The sequence below is a fragment of the Harpia harpyja genome, chromosome 19 (genome assembly GCF_026419915.1).
Source record: "Harpia harpyja isolate bHarHar1 chromosome 19, bHarHar1 primary haplotype, whole genome shotgun sequence".
In the NCBI taxonomy this organism is placed as follows: Eukaryota; Metazoa; Chordata; class Aves; order Accipitriformes; family Accipitridae; genus Harpia; species Harpia harpyja.
Genome location: NC_068958.1, coordinates 22,297,690 through 22,320,243, shown reverse-complemented (window position 1 = coordinate 22,320,243; position 22,554 = coordinate 22,297,690). Strand labels below are relative to the sequence as shown.

Below are 22,554 nucleotides of genomic sequence, written 5' to 3'. Positions count from 1 at the left end.
CTGCTGTTAATTTCCATGTCATACAAATACAGCATTGGGCTCTCTGTCAGGAGCTTTACTGATGCTGTGACAAGCTTAAAGTCTATGAGCAAATGTTCTTCTTTTCTTATTTGGGAAAATTCATTAAAATGTCCAAATGCCAAGTATTCTACCCTCACTCCTCTTACAAATCACTTCCAGACCTATCCAGAAAATTCGCTGCTGCCATGTATTTTTTCTAAAACTTGTTCACAGTGTTTTCTTACATTTTAATATGGGTGTGGCTGGGGGGGGAGGGTAAGATTTAAGGCAGTTAAGTATCTGTATCACTGATGCTAATGGACAGAGATGTAGGCAAGAGATACGAGTTGCCCGTATTCTCTATATATCTGTATATAGGTATAGAGAGTCCCAAGCCTATGTTGCAAAGATGCCCTTGTTATGGAACAAGAAGGGAGTACTCTATTCTGTTCTCGCCCACCCAAAAGTTTTGGTGCACAGGCAGCAGTAGAGAAGGCCAACGCGAGAATGTCACAAAATGGTTTCAACAGCATTCAGAGATGCCAGTGCCGTTTATACTGGCAAGGCTCCGAGAGAGGTACTGTGCATGAGCTGCCTGCTGCAAGGTCATTCCCCTGACTCATTGTCAGCGACCAGTTGGTTCAGGAACTTCCAATCCACATTTCTTGCAACTGTGGCAGTGCTTGAGTCCTGAACCTGGAGGTGAGGCTTGAAAATTAGTGCTACTGCAGTAGTGGGCCACTGAGTCCAAAACTGTAGCTCCAAAAAATTCTGCATCTCTGAAGCGTTTTAAAATCCATATCTATAATTTGTTTCTTGAGCTAACTACAAAAACTTTGCACTAGTTTCCTCATCCCCTTTTCCCCCAAGGCTTCCTCTGGACTGCTGGGAATCAGGAGTGGCATGTATTTAAGGATTAGGCATCAACTTACACTGTGTTCCAGAAAAAAAAAGAAAAAAGTGTCTGCATGTATTTGCATTTTTGTTCCTGTAGTCGTTATCAGGTGGACTACACAGGCTGCTCTGAGTTCACCAGTGTCTGTCAAGCTAGTGTTGTCTCTCACTTGCTTTCAGTTTTAGGTGCCTCGGCTCAATAGCTGTCTTGTCCACTCCCAAGTTTCCACATTTTTCTCCGGTGCTCCTATTTGTCTGTGTCACTAGTATTTTCAGTTGACTCAGGGCAACATCAACCATGGATATGTTAGGGCTGGCTCTAGTCTTCTTAGCTTCTTAGGCAGCAGTGGAGTGGTTAATGCCTCGAGGATCTTGAGCAAAATAACTTATTTTGTCCCCATCTTGGCAATAACAAAGTTCAATTTGGGTGTATGTTATCTGGCTCCTTTTGAACAGAGAGGAACACGGGGGCCAGTGCAGGCCAAGCACAGACACTAGTGGACCCTTCCTTCTCACAGTGTTGCTAGCCCACCTCCTCAAACCTCCAGCCCTTGGCCACCTCCTGCCCTGACCGTGCTTAAAGTCAGCCTTAGCCTTTGGTATCGTTATTCTCTAGTTTTCAAAGGGAAAGAACCTGGCTGCTAATCCTGATGCCAGTGACGACTCTTCGCCTACAGGGAGGCATATGTGATAGCTTGTCTGCTAAAAACTGAGCCAACACAGTGTGATTCAGACCTTAAGCTTTCCAAGGAAGAGAGCTATTTCTGAGTTAAGCACATCTCTTCAGCTCCCCACACAAACACTCTTTATCTAGTGCAAATGGTGCACAGTAGGTGTCCAACAGCAGCCACTGGTTTTGAATTTGGATATACAGCGTAAGTGCTTCTTAAACATTGACGATGCTTTCAAACATACAGTGAAGTTTCAGTGATAGACAAATGATGGAAATCCTGGGAACAGGTACAAACCAAACAGCTCATGTGTTCAGGGGAGTCAGCCAGGAGTTAGGCCAATGCTTTTTTCCAGCTTCTTGCCAGGTCCTTCTACTGCAGATAGTGTTAAGATATGGCAGGGTACTGAAGGCATGTTTTCAAATGTCTGGTTTAAGGGCAGGTTATACTTCAGTGAACATCTGGCAGTATTTGTTTTCTTATGCTCTTCACTGGCACAGGACATTCTTTTGTCTCTTGAACGACACAAAGAAAAATACAACTTCCCTTGACATTACCTAAAGTGGCTGGAACAGTAGTGTTGGGGGAACATTATGTTCCTGAACTGACTATACAAATCACAACAATAATCTCCCTGTGACTGCTTTCAAGACCTGCAATCAATACTTTATATTCTAAGGTGATGCTTAGGTACAGAAGTTAGGAACAGAAAATTACTCTTCTGGTTTCAGCTACTTTTGTGGATAATTCTTTTTAGTGTAGTTAGTTTTATAATGTGCTAGTCAGTCAAGCTGTGTATGGCTAAATTTGATGAGTTTTCATTGCTGCACCTTCCTACTGCTCTTCCATGACCTAGGTCATGGAAGTGCAATGCTTTCTTCCCCTATGTAAGTTTGCCCAGTTTCACCTTATTGTTCCTTTTGAAATCTAAAATCCTCCGTAGGATTCAGTGGTTCAGTAGTTCCTGTGCCCTCTGAACAGGCTGTGGTTTTGCGTAGGAACTCTCATGAAAGCAAAGGTGGAAGAAAACTGTATGACTCCAGGCAAGTCAAAGCAATTTCAGACCAGCAGGTGGGAATCACAAGATTAGAAACTGTAGCCATAGTATCTAGCACTCCTAGAATGGTCACCATGCTAAACCACTCCCTTCAGTTCAGAATAGCTTTGGGGCAAGCCATAGCAAATAGCAAATAAGGGTTACATTTTACTCAACAGTCTGAAACAAAGTTCTGGGATTTAAAAAAAACAGGTCTTGCGAATAAATCTGAATTATTTTAGTGATGTTGCGCTGTTATGAACTATCTCCAAGTTTCTCCAAAAGATCTGTAATCTGCAAATTAAAAGTCTCTTGCACTTTTTTTTAGCCTCCTTTGTTAGACCCAAGCACCCCAGAAAACATGGATCAGTATGGCAGAACCATAAAACGAAGGCTGATATAGCCCATCACATCACCCGGTGTGCCTGGGTCAATGCTAGTGTTGAACTGTCTTGCCCGCAAAATGAGGTTTGCTGCATCCAAACCGCCAATACCTGTTTGCCAATGCTGACTGCCAGACTGTGGCTCAGCATTGTTTAGGAGAATCCTGGTTGGCACCAAAGCCATGCTGGGAACGAGCTCTATCAAAACTCACTCAAAGCAGCAGGAGTTAACCACACACTACTGTGCCTTCAGGGAGGCCACCATGCAAAGAGAAAAGGCTAAGATGCACACCTCAGACCTCATCACAAGCCAAATTTCAGCCATCACAGACACTACCTATCACCTGGCCCGCCCTAAATTATCTGGAAAAGCTGCTTCTCCCTACATAAAACAAGCAAGCAAACAAAAACCTGGCCATCCCTCACCCCCAAACCCTTGAACAATTGGACCATTTTATAAAATGGGTTAGAATGATAGGCAGCTTGTTGACAGTTCAGCACGCTTAGACAAATGCTAGTGAGTTCTCTGATAGATTACCCTTAATAGGAATTGAAATTAGTGACTCAAATGTCAAGCAGGCCTGACTGTCCCATTGCTCAAATAGAGCTAAATGGGACAAAAGGCTCTACAGGCTTTTACCTGCAGCATGCCACAGTCCGGTATTCAGCCTACCTTTGGTTTTTGTGGGTGGGGGGGCAGATAGCACAAGGGTTGCAGATGCAGAGTGCCCAGCTTTTAACTTTACTATTTATACCGCAATTGTAAGGCTACAATAGTAGGACTAAAGGAATAGGCTACGTTCAACTCAGGAATGTGATCTGGAATTTTTATTCTGGTCCTAATCAAGGAAAAAAAAAAATCTCCATTATGCTTAAACTCGGGAAGGAAGTACATGTTTTTGCTGCCCATAATAGCAGCAGCATCTCTAAAGCCATCTTCTAGTCACAGGCATCAACTTCACTAAGCAATGCAGCATCTACCCTACCTTTACTCAGCCTAGGTCAGTGCTACTGCTGACAGAGAGAGCATTACACGCTAATGACTGGCTCAGACTGCAAGTTAGGGCACATTTGTCCATACCTGACCTACGCAACACCACACAGTAACAGAACTGCACAACAAACAGATGCAGTTACACGCTCCTCCAGGCTGAGGAAGCTTTTTTGAAACCTTAGAAGTTCACTCATTTCAATTCCCCTTACAGGTCACCACTTGCACTGTCACACCCCTCTGTCCTGCACCTGGCCTTGGTCTGACTCATTCCTTGACTGTGAGGATGATGCATCAAGCTCAGATTTTCTGAGCTTCTGAAAATGGGAATATTTTCTCCAGGGGAGACCAGAGTCTGATGAACCATGAGTTCCACTCCATGATTTGACAATGGAGGAAAAAAAATTATGATGCACACAGGGTCATGCAGAGATCTGTTTTGTTTACTGTGGAAGCCCCAGAAGTGCCTTAATTTATAAGCTGTAGGTTGTAAAAAATCAGGTCTGTGACATCCAGGCTTGCCTTGCTCCTGCAGACTAGATTAAAGGTCCTAGGCTAGGGAGGAAGTTCCCTTTCATGGGGGAAGGCAGGGATTTCTTCCCTTTTTGCCTTTGTCTCATGTAGAATGTATAAAGCAGTGTGAAGTCTGTGAAAGGCTTTGAGATGTTCCTCTGAAAGAAGCTACAGAACAGTACTGCTACTAAACGTGTCTGAAAAAGGAGGAAAAAACCAGAATGATAATATTGTACTTTTTCTGCTATTATTTATTGAAAACTCCAGAACACTTTGACAAAGCCAACTATAGCTGATAGTATTTCCTTGTCTCCACACATACGTGTGTGTCCATATGTACACATTCAACACACAGAGAGCAAATGTTTGAGACAAAACACTGGTTTATTCTTCTGCACATGTTCATATTAATAGTCGAGTGCTGTATATCACAGCATCTTGAACTGCTCTCTTTTCCTCCTCCCCTCTGCATGCTGCCTGCCCAAGCATGCTATTAGGTTTGGAAAGAACAGCATACACTGTCACAGATGTATCCTTTGTAAAAGGTGTACCTGCAGTTTGGCAGAAAGGGCTGACACCTGGCTGCTTGGAGGGAAGGGGAACTTGTTAAGGCAACAGGACAATCTTCAGGTAGCCTGGAGAAGGGGCAGCATCATCTTAATTATGCTGAAGTGAAACCTGGTTTTATCAAACTATAAATAATGAATGAGCCATTGGTCTTCAACTGCTGCATGGTATTTCTGGAAAGGTTAGTCTCCTTTGGAGAGGGGAGGGGAAGGCACGCATAGGTGTTCAGACCCAGTTCAGACTTTGTAAGTCTCATACTTCTAGAGAAGCTCTCATTTTCAGCAGCACAAACATAAGCAACACTTCCACCAAATGTTTTTGAAAACCCTAATAAAGATTTCTTTTTACTGTCAAGGCACATGCTTACTACTGAGATAAGAAAAAAAACCAAAGCAACCCTCACTGGGAGCCTGTTTCTGAAAGCTGCTGCTGTGGTACTTTATCTGTGCTGCAGCTAACCTCTTGTCAGCAGTAACTCTTGGTCCAGCTTTTCAGTAGTAAATCTTACGCTGATAATACAGGGTGCCTCATAAATAACTGTGCCAGCAAGACAGACACTGGGGAGGGAACCTGCTTTCCACTTGTCTTCCACCTTGTTGCCCCAGATAATGGATTTAGAAACTACAGTAAATAGCCAGACACAGTAATCTAGTACAGTTCTTTCCCCTTCCTCCACTCCCCTTTCTTGGAAGGACATGCTCCTTTTCTCTGAGCTTTTCCTCTGCTGCCTGTGGGTGTGCATTAGGATGTAGGCACTAAAGCAGATTCTTGGATCTGGTTACAAAACTAATGCTATGAGTTGCCAAAAATCCAGGGCATCAATAAGTGAAACTCCCAACTCCACTTCTGCTGCACTTTATTCCATTTTACATCAGCTTCTGCATCAGCACAGGTTAGACATGGTGGCCAGGGTTTGATGGTTCCTGAATTATGCACGTGTGTAGTCATTCATAGACTTCAAGACACCCCGTCTGTTCCTGCTGCAGAGACACATAACACTGCAGGTTAACTACCATGGCTGTGCTGCACTACCACACTGCTCAGACCTATTCCATTTCCAATAACTGTCAGCCACTCATTTTCACACTCTTACTTCCTCAACAACTTTCGTTGAACCATTTACAGTTAGATTTGCAAACGCTCCCTTTTTAGGTTTCATTCTGACCCACACTCAAAGTAGTTTCCATGCAATTTATTTTCATTGTCCCTACAGAATTTAAACCTTGTCTCACAAAAATCTGCAACTCCCTACTTGTTAAAAGCATGCTATTTACAGGCCATGTGATACCATTGACAAAGGAAGTTCCATCACGATAGTCACATTTCCTTTCCCTGTCACAAAAAGCACCTGATCTGCCCTGCCCTCTCTGATGATGCCAAGATCAGTAAGTGATAGAAAGCCAGAACACTCTCTACCTTAGACAGAATGAGGTTTATAGCCTGGTTCCATCTGCAAAAGCACGAAAAAGTGTTCCTTTGTGTACAACACAAACTTCCCACCCCCTACCCCATCAGAATCATACGCCACACCACAAAGAAGTCAGACCTTTTTCACTGCTTGCTGATAAGAGCTTCAGTATATCCCACCTGGCTATGAAAGCAAATGACAGTCATTGCCAGAGTGGTGGGTTTCTTCATCACATATTTCATTTTTCCTACACCAGCCTCAACTATTCACAAGATGCCAAAAAAAAAAGTGTGTCAATACAGTAACTAACCCAAAGTTAACTGTCTTACTTTCTAATAAAATTAAATAAATGAATTTTTCTCTAGGTACGGTGGAGATGGATTTTCTCTCTCAGCCTGCAGCTGTGCATGAGATGTGTCTTCCTCTGGAAGCTGGTTTCACATGGTGGCTTAGATTTTCCCACTTTGTATCTAGCACCATTTGAAATCAGTGTTCTAGGAGCAAGAATTACAGCGTGGGAGGAGATCAAGCAGCTGCTAACTTCACCGACAGCCTCTACTCCTTAAAACAGCACTTTTTCCAATGGTTATTTTTTGCCAGCCATCCACTTTGTAACATCATCTGATTTCTAGACACTTATACAACCACTGTATACACCTTCTCGAGCTAGGGCCACAACAGGAACAGCTTCCTTCAAATGTATTTCTACTTAATAAACAATGGATATTGAGTTAAAGTTGTCCAGAGTAAAGTGATCCAAAAGTTGCATGAAAACCAACATAGTACTTCTTGCATCTTGACAGTCAGAGTACGTTTCCTTTGTTATACAATCACTAGGACCCTAACGTTTAAGTTAGTAACTTACAGCAAATGTATTTCCAGTCTGTGGTGATAAGAGTCCCCAAGCACAGAATTATCATTCCATAGCTACCAGAGACTTGCTCTGCAAACACAGAGATTCCCTCTAATAATTTGATCTCAGCAGTTAAACACAAAAGTGCCTTCAGCAATCATGATGATGTCACACTGGTACACACAGAATTCATTCCTTTTTCTAGAATTATTTTAAGTTTATTGCTGGTAACTTCTAGTAATGTTTCAGTAGACTTCTATACCCTTACATCCAAACCACCAAAAATGAAGCTAAACTATTTTTGCTTGACCTCACTATTGTCAAACATGTTGTTATACACAGAAAAGGCGATCGCTGTATGGATGAAGCATTTGATCAGACCACTGAATAGTCGTCTTTAAAGAATGCATAGCTGTCATCTACAAGAGGATTCTTCTCTGAGCCAGGAAAATGTCTCTTACACAGGCTGACCGATTTCTCTTGGTGTTCAGAGTCTCAGTTTTTGTCTAGCACCATTTGAAATCGGTTATGATGTAGGGGGAAAAGCAACAGTAATGGAAAACTTCATTCCCCCGCCCCCCAAAGTCTTTATAAACAAACACCATCAAAAGCACGATCTTGCTTCACAAACATGTATGGTATGCTTTTCTGTTCTCTGACCTGAAGTTACACCTACAGGCCGAACATCCTGCACAAAAGGAGGACAGTCAGCATCACGTTCAACTAGGAGGGATGCTTAAAGAGAAAGCGAAGCATCTGTTCAAACACATAACTAAGATTCTTCAACTCAAGCAAGCCAGGGCCCATGTGTGAGAGCACAGCCACCTAATCTTCTGACCAGTTATATTCCATGTGCTATTTGTTTGCCTTAACCTGTTATTTACTCAGATTTTTTTTTTCTTTTAAATAAAATTGTGTGCTACTTGGTATTGGGCTCTGTCTCACATAGACAGATTACTTGCTTCCCTGCTGGAAAATATCTAATTGCTGCAAGTCTCTTCATTTCAGTCCCCAGCTCCATTTTCACCACCCTGTATGAACCATGCTCAGAAGCGAGCATTTACAGATTTTAACACTGAGAAGCCTACCAACCACTGACACTTCACACTACTTAACATTAAGCTAGGTAATGCTGTACCTATGTTTTGTTACTCCTACTGTGAGAACATCACTTGTTTTACCAGTAGATGGCAACAACACGTTTATTACATACAGCCTTTTTCTTAGCACAAAGTTCATGTGTTCATGATTCTTAATTATCAGTTCCAGATTCTAAGATGAAATAATTAATGTAGGACTCACTTTTAGAAAAATGGTGCAGAATTCATGACAATTAGGACAAATTAACTTGTAGTGTTTAAGTCAAATTGCCTAGTAGCTGCCTATCCCATCAATGCTCACTGCAGTCCCAGAACTTCATGGATTTGTGAAGCTGCGTAGTCTACAACCTCTCATCATTTGCAGTCCACACCAACTGATTTTGAGTATCACAACCACAAACTAAAAAAAAATACAGCATATTAGTTATTTTTCTATTCCACCCTCTGAAAGGCATTATTCTATAAGGCAGCCAACTCAAACTTTCTTTGCAAAGAAATGTGTGGAGTACATTATGAGTGTGAACCTCATACAGTTAAAAATAATCACATTCTGCTTAACATGTTCCTTAAAAACGCCTAAGCTATATTCCTTAAGGATGACATCTGCCACACACTGGACAAAAGTGCCAGAACACTCTCTGGGCTTTGCTCTTGACTTAGTGTTACATCAGAACAGCCACATGATAATCTGCCTCTTCTCCAAGTTTTTACCAAGTTTTTCAGGAATGAACACTGTAAGGTTTTGGAGGTTCTAGGAAATTCTCTGCAATTCCAAAAGAAAACCAAAAGGCTGCTCAGCAAATTAAAACACATTCTCTACACTACCATTACGTAATTCTGTGCACAAACTGCAAACTTCAATCTCAGCAGTTACCACCTAATGCAAGTTTGGTACATGAAAAATCATCTTAAGAATAACGGAAAAATAGCTGCTTACCACATGACGAATGAAAGACAAACACTTACTGCTAAATAATTTAACATTTTTATTTGTAATATTACAAGTCATCGCTAGTCTTTACATCCAGAAAAAAGTGTAAAAGGCCATTTTTTACAGTTATTTCACTTTAGCTTTAAGTGCATTTCAGCGTATTTTAAAACATTGGAGATGCCATACATAATCAAGCTAGCTAGTGACCAACACACTCAATTCCCAGTATATTATCATAGTGTTTACAAACAATTATCAAACTAGGTATCAGCTAGGCAATGAACAGCATGTCATTCTGTGTAGCCAAAACCCCTTTTTAATAACCAGACTATCATGAACTCTGACAATACAACTGCTGGGATTGTCCCAAAAAGCCCTATAAAGCCCTAAATAGTCCTGTGTTATTCAAACAGTCTGTTCACTACAGTGGAGAGCTGTGCCAATCTACCACAGACAAGCATGAATAGTTTAAATGCTGCCTCAGCCATCTGAAGAGAGGCAATTTGGTTTTTCTGGGAAAATTGGTTCTTATAAGCTGCCTGTATGTTGATAGCAAACTCAGAGATTCACAAAGCCAAAGCCTGTCCTAATTAAGATTTTGGTTTTAATAAGGAATTAGAAGTAGCAAGTATGCATTTAAAGTCACAGCTATCAATGCACATCCAAGTCTCAATTCATGGCAAACGCTGTGATGGGAGCTCCTGGAGTCACAGTCTTGACCAAAACACTTCATGAAGCAAGCAGCTGCCTAAACAGAGACCACATCTACCACCACTGCTCACATAGCTATTCCTTCGCTCCCGCAACTAAGCTGGTTTGGTCTTCCTTTAACATGAAAAGAGAAGGGAGCCTGACAGGGAAAGGCTTCTGCTTCTCAACAGATATCCAACGCTAAAGCTAGCACTACAGAGCTAGCTTTAGCATCGCAGTCTGTATACAGAGATTTGAAGTGCTGTATGTGGAATATATGATTTCAAGTAAAAACAACAAGGAAGCTAGATCCACACAGTGCCATCTCTATCCTGAAAAGCAACAAAATTCTCTCCGAAACTGACATCAAGGCTCAATAAAAATCAAGCATGCTACAGAACTTACACTGTGCTCCTGATAGGAGATGGCTACCACTGATTTCTCAGCAGTTCCTTTAATTAGGTGCCTTCCATCAACAGGCCAACAAATTCAAAGCCAGGGGATACCTTTGCTATAGAAACCTTCAGTTTTCCATTCCAACAAATCCACTGTAGTCCTTCTGGGACTATATCAAAGAGTCAGAAATATATATGGCTTTTTTCCTTCTTGAAGGCAATGGAAAATCTATAAAACTCTGATTTAAAGGCACATTTTAATTTGTTAGATATACAGAAACCAACTTTGGCAAACAAAGAGGTGGTATATATAAGATCTAAACTGTGATAGTTTCAAAAAGACATAGCCTTAAATGGCACCAATCTCTTAAGGAAACTAATAATAAAACATTTCATAATACAAGAGACAACATAATCATTTATACTGCCTCAACCACAAAAATGAACAAGAAGCACATTCGGATTTTAGTGAGCAGAACTAGTATTGGATAGTCTTCTGTAAGAAAAGAGGTAGCACTGAAGGCAGCAGGCGGCAGCAGCTGGTACTATGACAGTGATACGTCCAGTACTCCCGCCGACACAGACACTCTTGCATGCTACAGATATGTGCCTTTAAAACCATTTCACATACACAGAAAAGACAGTCTGAGTGGCCCATAAGGAAAAGCAGATATATATACATATATATTCTTTTTACCCTATTAATGATCTCCTACTACAGTCAATCAGTAGTATAGCACATAGTACAAAATATTAATCTACAGAAACTCAATCCAAGTGCAATAATTTTCCATTTCTAATAGGTATATTCAACTGCAAATTCCTTCCCACCCCCAAAAAAGGTAATTCATGCTTTACAGATCTTATATTCGGCAGTACATGGAGTGCTGTCACGTTTCCTACAAACAAAAAAACAAGTCAAATCAGAGATTTTACATTTAAATAGTTTTTACATTTATTCTGAAAGCACATCCTTAGTTTTATCATTAAATCAACAGGTAAAGTCATTAAACTAAATAATTATGTCCTCTTCTTACTAAGCAACTGCTAGACTGAGGAGATTTTTGCTTCATTTCATCCACTAGACTCTTAAGAATGACCCACAGAGTAGAAGACCATTTGATCCAAATGGATCATTTCAAGTGATGAACAGACCACACCTGAGCATTATCAAAAACTGAAACCAGACATAACAGTTACAGGATTCCTAACTATTAGGAGCATTCCTTATAATGTATTTTAAATACAGTATGTTGTTTAATATATATATTTTATAACCAGAAGCTGAATATTAGTTTGTGAGAATTTTCATTTTGTAGTCGACTAACAGCAAATTTACAATACTTGAACATATGAGGATTAAAATTCATAATTACATCCATCTATATATGTTCTCAAGTTCTTGAATAACTCCTGTTTTGCTTTACAGAAAAAAATCCATACCAAACCTCTGCACTATTACTCTAGGTCTCTAAGGAGTTCTAGGTATCGTAAGAAAAACTCAGGGGTTAATAGTGTGTACACATACCAGACCATTAATTTCTCTTACCATTGTCATGTGCAAAAGGTAAGAACTCTATTCTATTTTATGTCTTGATTCCTTTTCTTCTCTCTCCAAAAATAAGCCCAACTAACCCAGAAACCTAATCCTATCTCAATTAGAAACATACTACTTCAGAGGTAAAGATGATACTCCTTAATCCATACGTTATTCTGGAAGAAACTCCAAGCTTAATTTTCATATATGCCATCTCAAACAACAAAAATGCTGAAAAGTCACTTCATTTTATTTAAAGAACAAGGCTATGCATTTGAAAAGACCTTTGCATTAAGCTAGAATAAGAGACATAATGTTTCAACCATTACCTTCTCAGAATTTGTGCAATGGAGAGAAGTGACACAAATGAAGATACTAGTTTACAAAAGTATTTGTAGGGCAAATTCTATTAAGGTAGTGATGACAAAATACTGACAAGGAACAGTCAAACTAAGCTGTCCTGTCTTAAATCTGTTCTGTTTTAACAAGGTTTGAAGAGCCAGGTTTATGAAAGAGCTAATTTGACTCTACAAAAGTACAGGAGCAATCGTAACTATCATCAAATGCACCTGACTACTGGACTAAACACTAGTTTAAAATATAGGAGAGGAAATCAGTTCCAAACAAGCAACTACATTTTGACCCTTTTTAGGGCTACAGAACTCTGAATTTGAAAAAGAAATCACCTTTTTATAAAAAGGTTTAAAAAGATGACTTTGTTTGCACCTTCATTCATTTATTTTTTTCTTTGAGAAAGCTGAAAACGCAGATGAATCAGTAATTCTAAGAAATACGTAATCAGTTTTCTCTGAAGGGATCCATGCTACCTTTATAATTCTAGTGTCCATGTAATGCAGCAAAGCTCCAACAATCTTCTAATTACAGGGAATTATACTATTAGCTAACAAAAATAACACATCACTGAAATCTATTTCACATTACTGAAACAGGTGCAAACATTCTACTGAGTACGTATGTAGTTTCTGTCTTACAGAAAAAGATGTTACTCATTCTTTAAAGGCAACCCAAAACTAAGATCTGTGATACGCAATCACTGGAAGCTATCATTTACAACACTGAATGATAATTCTTTATGTAATATATCCTGTTCTCCCCAAACGAATGAATGGTTATTATGGTCTTTCCTATAGGAAACTGAGGTTCACAGCTAGCTAGATTCCACATTTCTCCTGAAATTCTAAGTAAACCATAATAAAAAAAGACACTTAAGCTTCATTGCAAAAGTCCAAATTAAGTGGAAAGCGTATACCTTTTTAAGATTCAATTAATTCATTTGTGCAGTTTCTTCCATCTCAGCTGGTACATTAGTTTTTAAAATACATGTTTCCTTGCAACTCTCATCAACTGTATACGAGCTGAACAGCAGAAGGGGAAAAAGGTCTAATTGAATGTCCTATAAAACTGTCAGATTAAACACACAAGAAAGAGGGCAAGAAAAGATTTTTGCTGTAATCTGAAGACTACAACCCAGCAAGTATGAGGTGCTGGAAGCACAACAGTTCACAAAGGCTCAGCTACATCAGGAACCCAGAAAACCGAATATGGAGATCTGGGCCTTAATAAGAGATTAGATCAGGGTTTTCAGACAAGAAAGAGGTTTAATAGTCAGATGTTCACAGCAAGGAAGCTTAAGGAAAGCATTGGGCGCAATAAGACTTTTCATGTTGCAAAATTTTCAGGAATGTAACATTTCTTTAATTTTTGATGATGTTGATTTACATCCCTCTTCCTTTCTACACCCTGAGCAGTCTCTCCACAGATGAAGGCAGAAAATGCTGCCCTAATACTATTAACTCCTATGTACTCTTTTCCGGACCATCCAGATTGCAGATCATCCAAGTCACAGATGAAAAGCAATTGCTCAAATGCACTGAATTACTTAGCAGCAGACTGGTACACAGTCAGTCTCCTTACAGGGCCACTCTGGCCCTTGTAACAATACTGTACTGCCTATGTGGAAGATACTGAGGCTAAAACCTCACTGGACATAAGCTAGCTTCAGGGTTCTCCCAAGTAGTACTGTGTGTACTTCATTACAAATACGAACCACAGGAGTATGTCCTCTGGTTTACTTTATTTATAGCATCCCTTCCTTTGCTTCACATACCCCAGATAAATCCCAACAAATTTTGTTAAAAGGCAAGTCAGTTTTGACAAGATGATTAAGGTAGCATTCTATGTGTACCACCTAACTTGCTCTGAATTTTCAGTATTTTGCATGTTACAAACTATTTCTCCAACAAAACAGGCTTTTTTTCAAGAAGACAAGACATCACTGCAAGAAGCAATGCACAAAGAGGCATTTAAATCTCCTGCCACCCCTCCATGAAAAAGCATACATAACAATCAGTTGTTTTGAAGATAAAGTTCAAAAGGCCCTATATGTCTCATTAAAAACATAAGAACACTACTACTTATGCATCTAATATTTTACAGTTGACTTTGCAAGTCTTTAACATAGGGACACCAATCATTGCTGCTGCAGGAGGAAAAAAAACCTGAAGTGGATCCACAGGTTAAACATTCTAGTAGCAAAGATGACTACTTGCTTTTTCAAAGAGCATAGGAGCACCGGTTTAGGTCAATTTCTTTTTCACGTTTTCCTTGTAACTAAGCCCATCTTATTTTATTCAAGGTGCTTCTGGTCCAAAACACAAAACACAGTGGTTCTCCAGTTACCCTCCACTACCATTGGTACATCTTACGTAGAAGAGACAAAGCTCCTTAGTTCACCTCCAAGGCTTCCAGGTCATGTAAACCATTCTGACTCTTAAAGCCTGTGAGACCTAGTGATGCCAGAGGGTATCCAAGCAATAAAGTAACACAAGCCCACACAAGCCAATACTACCACCGGTTTTAAGAGGTAAACTGACATGTTTTAGAGCAGATGGAATCAGTACTTTCCTCAGCAAGTGTACCTATGCCAAATACAAGCTTAAGAACAGGGTTTTTCCTTCCTTGAAATTAGTGCAAGTGTTAATTAGCAGCTTATCTGAATAGCAGATACAAAAACAAAGTCAAATACATTGTTAGGCACTTTAGCTTCCCATCAGCTGCTGTGATAAGCTCACATATAGTCATCAGACATTTGAAAAAGAAAGGGCAGATAAAGGTCAAGAAACTTACATACGCATTAGCACTGCTCTTGCTCAGTCATTTAGAAATTTGCAATAATAATAAAAAGGTAGACTTACCCATTTTGTGAAAAGAATTTCTTATAGACCCAGAAGGCTGCCAGGAACACCACTATTGCCACAATCACTTTAGGAAGAATTAAAAAAAGCCTTAGAGTGATAAAGATCATCTCTAGCTCACAAAAAAGCCTCAAAAATTTTTAGCAGAAATAGCACTGTCTTCATCCACAGTCCTAGACAACCCCCCCCCAACCCCACCTTAATTTGCATGGCTTATTTCACAAATATGTATTTGATGCTTTACTCAAGACTTTAAGATAGTTCAGCTCAAGAACAGTGACCACCAAGATGGCAAAACCCCACCAGCTCAGTAACATTAAAACAGATATGTCAAAATCCTAACATTACTTTTTACAAGTTTATAAGAAAGCAGGAGGCTTACAAAAGTGGGTAATAAATGCAAGGACAGAAGATGGACTAAGCACTTTTGCTCACTGGCACAGTTATTTATTCACACTTCCAGTAAACCCAAGCTCTAAGAGTTTATGAAAGCGACTAAGTTGTGGAAGACTGCCTTTGAAATCTGATGTCTCACATACATGAAAAAATACACATTTTACATGAAATTAATCTGTAATTGCTAAGAAATTTTAACTTTTCTTGAACTATGCAGGAGTAGACAAGCATTTTTAAAATAACGAAAAGTCAAAAATCATTACTGCAGTCACAGGTGATGACCAGAATATCAATTCCACATGAAAAAATACAATCCACATCTACAATCCACTTCATATCTTGTTCAGGTTTTATAACATACTTACCACAGATGATGGCTGTAATATAGGCACCTAAAAACAGAGTGAATCAGTATCACAAGAGGAACACATGTGCTTCTTATTCAAACATTATTATAAAAAGATTCTGTGATTTCAAATAGATCAAGCACTTCTGTCAATACAATACTTACAGCAGGCCAGTTTATATCATAGCATTTATTTAACTTGAAATATTCCTATTTTTAAATGGATTTTACCAAAACCTATTTTTCTTGTCTCAAAATAAAGAAGGAAGTTTGCATTAAATGATTTCTCCCGAATACAAAAGAACATCCCCAAGAAGTAAAGCTTTTGTTACATGTATTTTCATTCTAGTGGAAATTCTTGCAGTTCATACTTACTTAACTGGCAAGTTGGCACTCCAGGATTCCATTGGTTTTCTCCAACATACTCAATACGAGTTGCACCATGTAACGTGTAGCCTGCATAACATTCAATTGTAATAATATCCCCGACAGAATATGAAGATTTTTGTCCATCAATTACTCTACCGTAACTTATGTGTGGAGTGAAACCAGAACTTTTAGGCCCACCTAGAAAGGGGGAGGGGCGGGGGGGGAGAAAAAAGGAAATTAAGTCCAAGAAGAGAGCTGGTACATGAAGCAGATTCAAGAATTTGCCATCAGAAAGTCCCTACATTTGTGTAAATATCAGAAGCTCAGCCAATCCTTATGACATTTTATATGCAAAGGCTTCCTGCTTCCTAGAGGCTGCAGATACTTCTGCTGACGGACATGCTTCAGACACATTAACAGAAATGCACGTCTCTGCTTCATTAGGACAAACAGTTGCATCAAAGTAATGACAACCTCTGTTTATATTATAACAAGCAATCACATGGTGCAAAGTGAGGGGACAATAAAGTCTGCCAACATCAAAGGCAGAATCTTCAGAAAACACCCCCAAACAGATCTTTCACACTGGCTTTTGAACTTTACCAATTTCCATAAACAAAACTAAGACTGAACAAGGACTCCAACTCTGCTGAAAACTTTCCTTCAGTTGCTGAAACTCCAGCCAATGACTCTCACAACCTTACTAACATAACCTGTTGGTGCTCTGCTGATAGACCTCTAACTTTCAGGGTCTGCACACTTCTATGTCAGACCTTTGGAACTTGTCACTCTGCCCTTGATTTTACCAATTATGAATTTCACTCACATGCACAGTTTTGTAAAGAACTCCATTTATTCTGTCCTTGACAAGTTACTGTCATCTCTTCAGCGCCATCAGGAAAAGTACAAGAAGTATCACACTTTATCTGAACAGACTCTCCTCCTTCATATACAGATTTAGCTGGAATCACTACTCCATGTGCGATATTTGGGGCACCACATGCACCTGCAGTAGCCAATAAGTGAATTTAAAAGTAAGTTTAGTGATAATAAACTTTAAATATTTCATAATTCATGAACTCACTCAAAAAATATACATTGCCTTCGTATGAGAAAAATAGATCAGCATATCTGAATAGTTTACCACAATTTTAAGTATAAATGTTTCCTTTAGAAGACTTAAAAGAAACATCACTGTAGGTATTCATTAGATAATGTGATCTTATGATGTGGTAGCTAAGGAACTCTTATTTGTTGGTTAATTAAAATTCTCTCACTACTCTACAACATTTCCTCTCCCTCTAGCACAAAGGGGAAGGAGAAAGGTTACAAAAAGACCTCTGCAATGTCCCCAGCCCTGCAAATTGTCCTGACTTAATAATTTGCCTGATCAAAATCTAACAACATACTACAGACTATACAAGATGCCTGGAAAGCAAAAGTTGAAGAGCTGCGTAAGAGAATGCAGACACGTAATGATTTTGATTACTCTACAAGGACACTATAGGTTTCCTCATTGTGCACACTTCTAGTTCTTTCTATCAGAATTCAGAAACACATCTTTTCTCCTGTATTTACACATGAAGTCACTAGAACAAACACCATGATGCTATTACAGTATGTCCACATCACTTCTATACGCATGTCTGTAACTCAACTCACTCTCACCCGAAAACTCTTTGGAGTTAAGAGTCACTTGAACACCTAAAATGGTTGCCCATAGATGAGGCCCCATGTCAACTTCCTTAGCTTCCAATTTCCAACTACAGCGTTACAATTTTAAATTTTAGCTAAGACAGACTTAGAACATTCACAACATACAAGAAAAGTTGGATTCTTATTTAAAGGCTTACTTTTTTCACAAGTTGGTTTTGGAGGAAACCAGGTGTTATTTTCTCCACAGGTAATTACCTCCGGTCCGATCATGAAATAACCTGGATCACACTCAAACATGACTGAATCCTTATAGCTATAGGAAGGTCCAAATCCAGTTTTTTTTCTTCCATTTTCAACTTTTGGGTTATCACATTTGACCACTGAAATAGGTAAAAGAAAACCAGCTCTGAAACATTTGTTAACAGTATCTTTGTAACAGATGCAGCATCCTTTTACTGCTTCTAAGTTTCCTCATCTAATTCCTCAAACTATTTTGGAGAGGGTCTATAAAAAAGTTATTCTCTCGAAGGTGCTGAAGGTCACGGTTTTAAGGTATTGAGTTGTAACGGTACTCAGTCAAATAAGAAATTGTAATAATTGATATAATCACATTCCACTTCCAAAAGACATACTCCTGTACAGTGGCAGAATTTCAGAAAACAAAGTGATATTGATTAGGGTTCAAATGACAACATGCAAGCATCTGATATTTTTCCCCATGCCTGCAAAGCAAGACTGTGTTGGCTGGGCTTTGCATTTATTTCTGCACTTGCACAGTAGCTGTGTTTAGAAAGAGTTGTTCCTCACCTTTTTACTATTCATAATCTAGCTTCCACATTCTTGCTCTTTACACCATTTTTCCTCATCTACCCAAGTTTTACAGTCTCTCAGTTCCTTCACTTTGTCACTTTTACCAACACCATGCTCATACACGTATTTTTAAAGTGTTAACTTAAATTTTAGTCATATTCTGTGTCATAATCAATCAATATCCATAATGCAGGTGATCTGATCTCCGCTGGAACTATATCAAATTTAGTACCAGAGGATCTGTTTCTTCTTTTCTATAGGGAAGTCCCACCACTCACCCCTTTGAAAAATGGGACAGATATTGAAGTCTTGGAGTCCCATAGGCTATAATAAAGAAGTATATTAAAAATCTCAACAACCTCTACATTGTGGAGGTGGTTCACTCCAAACTCCATTTGAGTGTGCATCGTATGTGCAGAAAATAGTAGCTGGACCAATCAGCGAAAAGGGATCCGCGCCTTTTGGTACATCATTACAACTATAGGTTACTGATGTTTGATAAACATAGTCAGCTGCTTCAGTGTAGCGCCCATTGGCTATGTTTGGAGGTGGTTCACAAAGAATTCCTAGAAATAAATCACACAAATTAGTCGACAGAATTTTGCTGTTACTTTGTTCATCATAGCAAGCCTTGGTTTTCAAGTAATTTCATTTAAAATTTGATGTATAGCTATTTCTAAGACAAGCTACAGTTCTAACAGAGTTACTGATGGTTATTCAGTATAGGGAGTCTCAATTTCAAGAAGAGGTTGACATTAACTAATATAAGCTAATTATCACAATAACTGTTATTTTTCAGTGGTCATTCCTCAGGCACATCCCAAGTAGTTCCAAAAAAATAAAAATAAAAATCAGTTCTATTTTACCATCATTTCTTATACTGGAAGGTTTATGGCACAGCTGTTTTTAAATGAACTACCGCCATCTGAATATAAACTTAAACACGGTAGTAATTTACTTACTTTCACAGAAAGGAAGATCTCTACTCCAGCCAACACCTGTATCCTTAATTACACAGTAAATTTCATGAATTCCACGTAATCTGAATCTAGACAGGTAAAAATTTTTAAAGATGTGAAACTTAAGAAATCTTTTATTTCTCCAACAAGCACCTAGGAACTTTGTTTATATAATTCTGTTCTGTGATTATGGGGACATAACATACCAAGTTTTCATTGTAATGAGAATGGTATCTTATTTCTTTTTTTTATTTATTTTGCTAACAGTCTCAACTTTGAAAACAAACAAGAAGTAAATGAGACATCCCTAAAGGAACTGATGGAAGTCTCACCTTTTTAAGATGTGCACCCTCTAATACTAATGCCCTAAAGTTATTAATACTAAAGAAATAAGCTGTTAAAAGGAGAGGGTGAATGAAATGAAGAATGATAAATATATATATTTATTCCTTCTGCCACGGGAGCATTAAAAGAAGTCATTAGAAGCAACACTCTAGTTTTCACTCTGCTGAATCTCAATAAAAAGCTTAAGCCTTGGTTGATGCAATCAGCAAGTAAAACCTGGGAATCAAATCAAATTCAACTGTAATTTCATTTGCTCCAGTCAGAATTCAGGAGACATTTCAAGTCAGAACTGGAATGTAACCTGCATAAGAAAATTTAGGTTTGGTTCAAATCTGGTCTAAACAAACAAAAAACCCACACCCCACCCCCCAAAAAAAGAAAAAGGATTCATTAACTTCAAAATACTTACCCTCCTTCACAAGAAAAAGTAGCTTTTGAACCAAATGTAAGATCTGTCACATTAATAAAACCATGTTGTAAGTCTCCTGGATGGTTACATTTTCTCTCTAGGGGAAGCAGGAAAGAAAAGGAAAAAAAATTCTACACCCCTGTAGTTATATACAAAGACTAAGTCTTTGGCATATACTGCTCTTACCATCGTTAGCAATTTTCAAGCTTCATTTACAATATTACAGAACACTAATTCTCACTTGAAAAACAACTAAACTTGTTAAATATCAAAGGGAAAAAGCAAAAGAGCTCACGCATACATTACCGGTACAGAACTGCTCTGTAGGTGACCACTGAAAGTCTTCACCACATGTACGAGCTGATGATTTTCCAGGGATTCTTGTATACCCTGGCCGGCAGATGTATGACACCGTGGTTCCAACAGGAAAGCTCTTCATTGTGCTGAAACGCTCCTCAAGCTCTGCATATTGCAGCCTATCTGGAGCCATACACGTGTCTGTCAGAGTAAGAGGAAAGAAAAAGCAATACACAATCTTGTCAACAAGAAGAGATACAAGTTGAGGCATAACGGCATAGAAGCCAGGCTAATTCAATAGTTTTTAAGGACTCATTGGTAAATCAAAGAGGTGACATTCTTGAGAGCCAGAGCTATCTGTATACTTAACAAGGTTTCAAATTTTTAAATTTATATTTTAATTGCATCCAGTGTCCAACTCCACACTAGTACAGGTTACTTACTCATTTGTTTTCTCAAGTTCTTTAGCATTCTACCCAGACAATGCATTTCCTTCCAGCTCATATTTTTTGTCTGCTTTATTCTTGTAGCTAAATACGTGACTTAATTCATTGTATACTCATCTGCAGTAAAATGCCTGCTTAGCTTGCTGCAGGAGAAACAAACCGACCAACCACACCGGCATAGTTAGTTCTCTTTCGTAAGGCAAAAGGCCTGGCAGACCATAAAGGGGGGGTTAAAACCAGCTACACAACCCAACAAAGACCTACAGACCCAGGGACATTTTGAGGTGCGGTTAATGCTGAAGATGTAAAACTCCTCCACGCTAGAGGACTCACAAAAAGACATTCAAGACCTTGCAATCCAGGTACAAATGTAAGATCCGCTCAGTCTTTGCAAGACTTGCACACGACAGAGGCCATCACCATTCTGACGATACCTACTAATTTTTTTTCCACTCTATTTATATTATTGTTTAGGGATTTACCAAACCACAAAAGAAATTTAAACCCCAAACTCAGGGTCAGAACCGGCACCCGTCAGCACCAAAGCCAGCACGCCTGTTCTTGCGACACAACCGTTCTCTCAGCTTTTTCGCCCCCAAAACCCCACGGAAACCGCCCGGAAATCTCGCTGTTTCCGCCACCGCCTAAACCCATTTCCTCCTCCCTCCCCACACGGCCGAGCAAGACCCCAGGAAGCCCCCCCCTCAGCCCACCTCCACCCTCGGGGCCGAGCTCCCTCCCTCCTCCCGGCTGCCCTCGGGGACAGGAGGCCGCGGGCACTCGGCGTGGGCCCCCCCCCCCCAAGCCCCTCAGCTCACCCCCCCTCCCCGCCACGGCGGGCCGGGGAGGGAGCGAGCCAGCCCCCGTTCCTCACCCTGAGCCCATGTTCCACCGAGCCACGACAGCACCAGAAGGAGGAGGAGGAGACCCGGGCCGCGGGCGGGCGGGCGGCGCGGCGGCCCCATGGCCGCGGACCGTTCCGCGCTCCTCACGCTCAGGCGGCAACCCAGACGCAGCGCGGGGCTGGGGCGCATGCGCGCTGCGCGACCCGCCCTCTTCCCTCAGCGGGGGCCGCCGCCGCGCCGGGGCTTTTGTGCCCCTCAGGAAGGGCGGGGAGGCGGCGCCGTAGATGGCGGCGGCTGGGCCGGCCTGGGGAAGCCGGGCGGGCGAAGAGGCCGCGGTCCTTTCCTGGGCAGGGTCCTCCCCTACATCTCCGGCGAAAGAGGAGAAGCTTCAAAGGGCGTTTAGTTGCGCAGCTCCTGCGCTTGGAACGGCGACAAAGGCTAATTAAAAATAAAGGCGGCGGTGTGCCGGCCCCGGGATGAACAGCCCTCTGC

General features: G+C 40.2%; 1 protein-coding gene across 8 annotated transcripts in view; it reads right to left on the bottom strand.

The window, feature by feature from the left end:
- Nucleotides 1-22,269, bottom strand: part of LOC128154668 (membrane cofactor protein-like) — a 28,367-nt gene extending 6,098 nt beyond the window's left edge. For 3 of the 8 annotated variants that reach the window (XR_008239402.1, XM_052815609.1, XM_052815611.1), the window contains exons 1-10: nucleotides 22,092-22,266; nucleotides 20,781-20,972; nucleotides 20,475-20,571; nucleotides 19,724-19,809; nucleotides 19,121-19,327; nucleotides 18,149-18,331; nucleotides 17,122-17,310; nucleotides 16,302-16,493; nucleotides 15,946-15,972; nucleotides 15,185-15,251 (exon numbers count right to left, since the gene is read on the bottom strand). Coding sequence is in view for 7 of the 8 variants with exons in the window: in XM_052815609.1 (XP_052671569.1) it covers nucleotides 15,185-15,251; nucleotides 15,946-15,972; nucleotides 16,302-16,493; nucleotides 17,122-17,310; nucleotides 18,149-18,331; nucleotides 19,121-19,327; nucleotides 19,724-19,809; nucleotides 20,475-20,571; nucleotides 20,781-20,972; nucleotides 22,092-22,251 (1,400 nt within the window). In the remaining variant the exon portion in view is untranslated. Of the gene's footprint in view, nucleotides 1-9,378; nucleotides 11,332-13,239; nucleotides 13,346-15,184; nucleotides 15,252-15,945; nucleotides 15,973-16,301; nucleotides 16,494-17,121; nucleotides 17,311-18,148; nucleotides 18,332-19,120; nucleotides 19,328-19,723; nucleotides 19,810-20,474; nucleotides 20,572-20,780; nucleotides 20,973-22,091 lie in introns of those variants that run through there. The other 5 variants (XM_052815614.1, XM_052815615.1, XM_052815616.1 and 2 more) reach the window with 5 other exon arrangements.
- Between the last annotated feature and the right edge of the window lie 285 nt (nucleotides 22,270-22,554).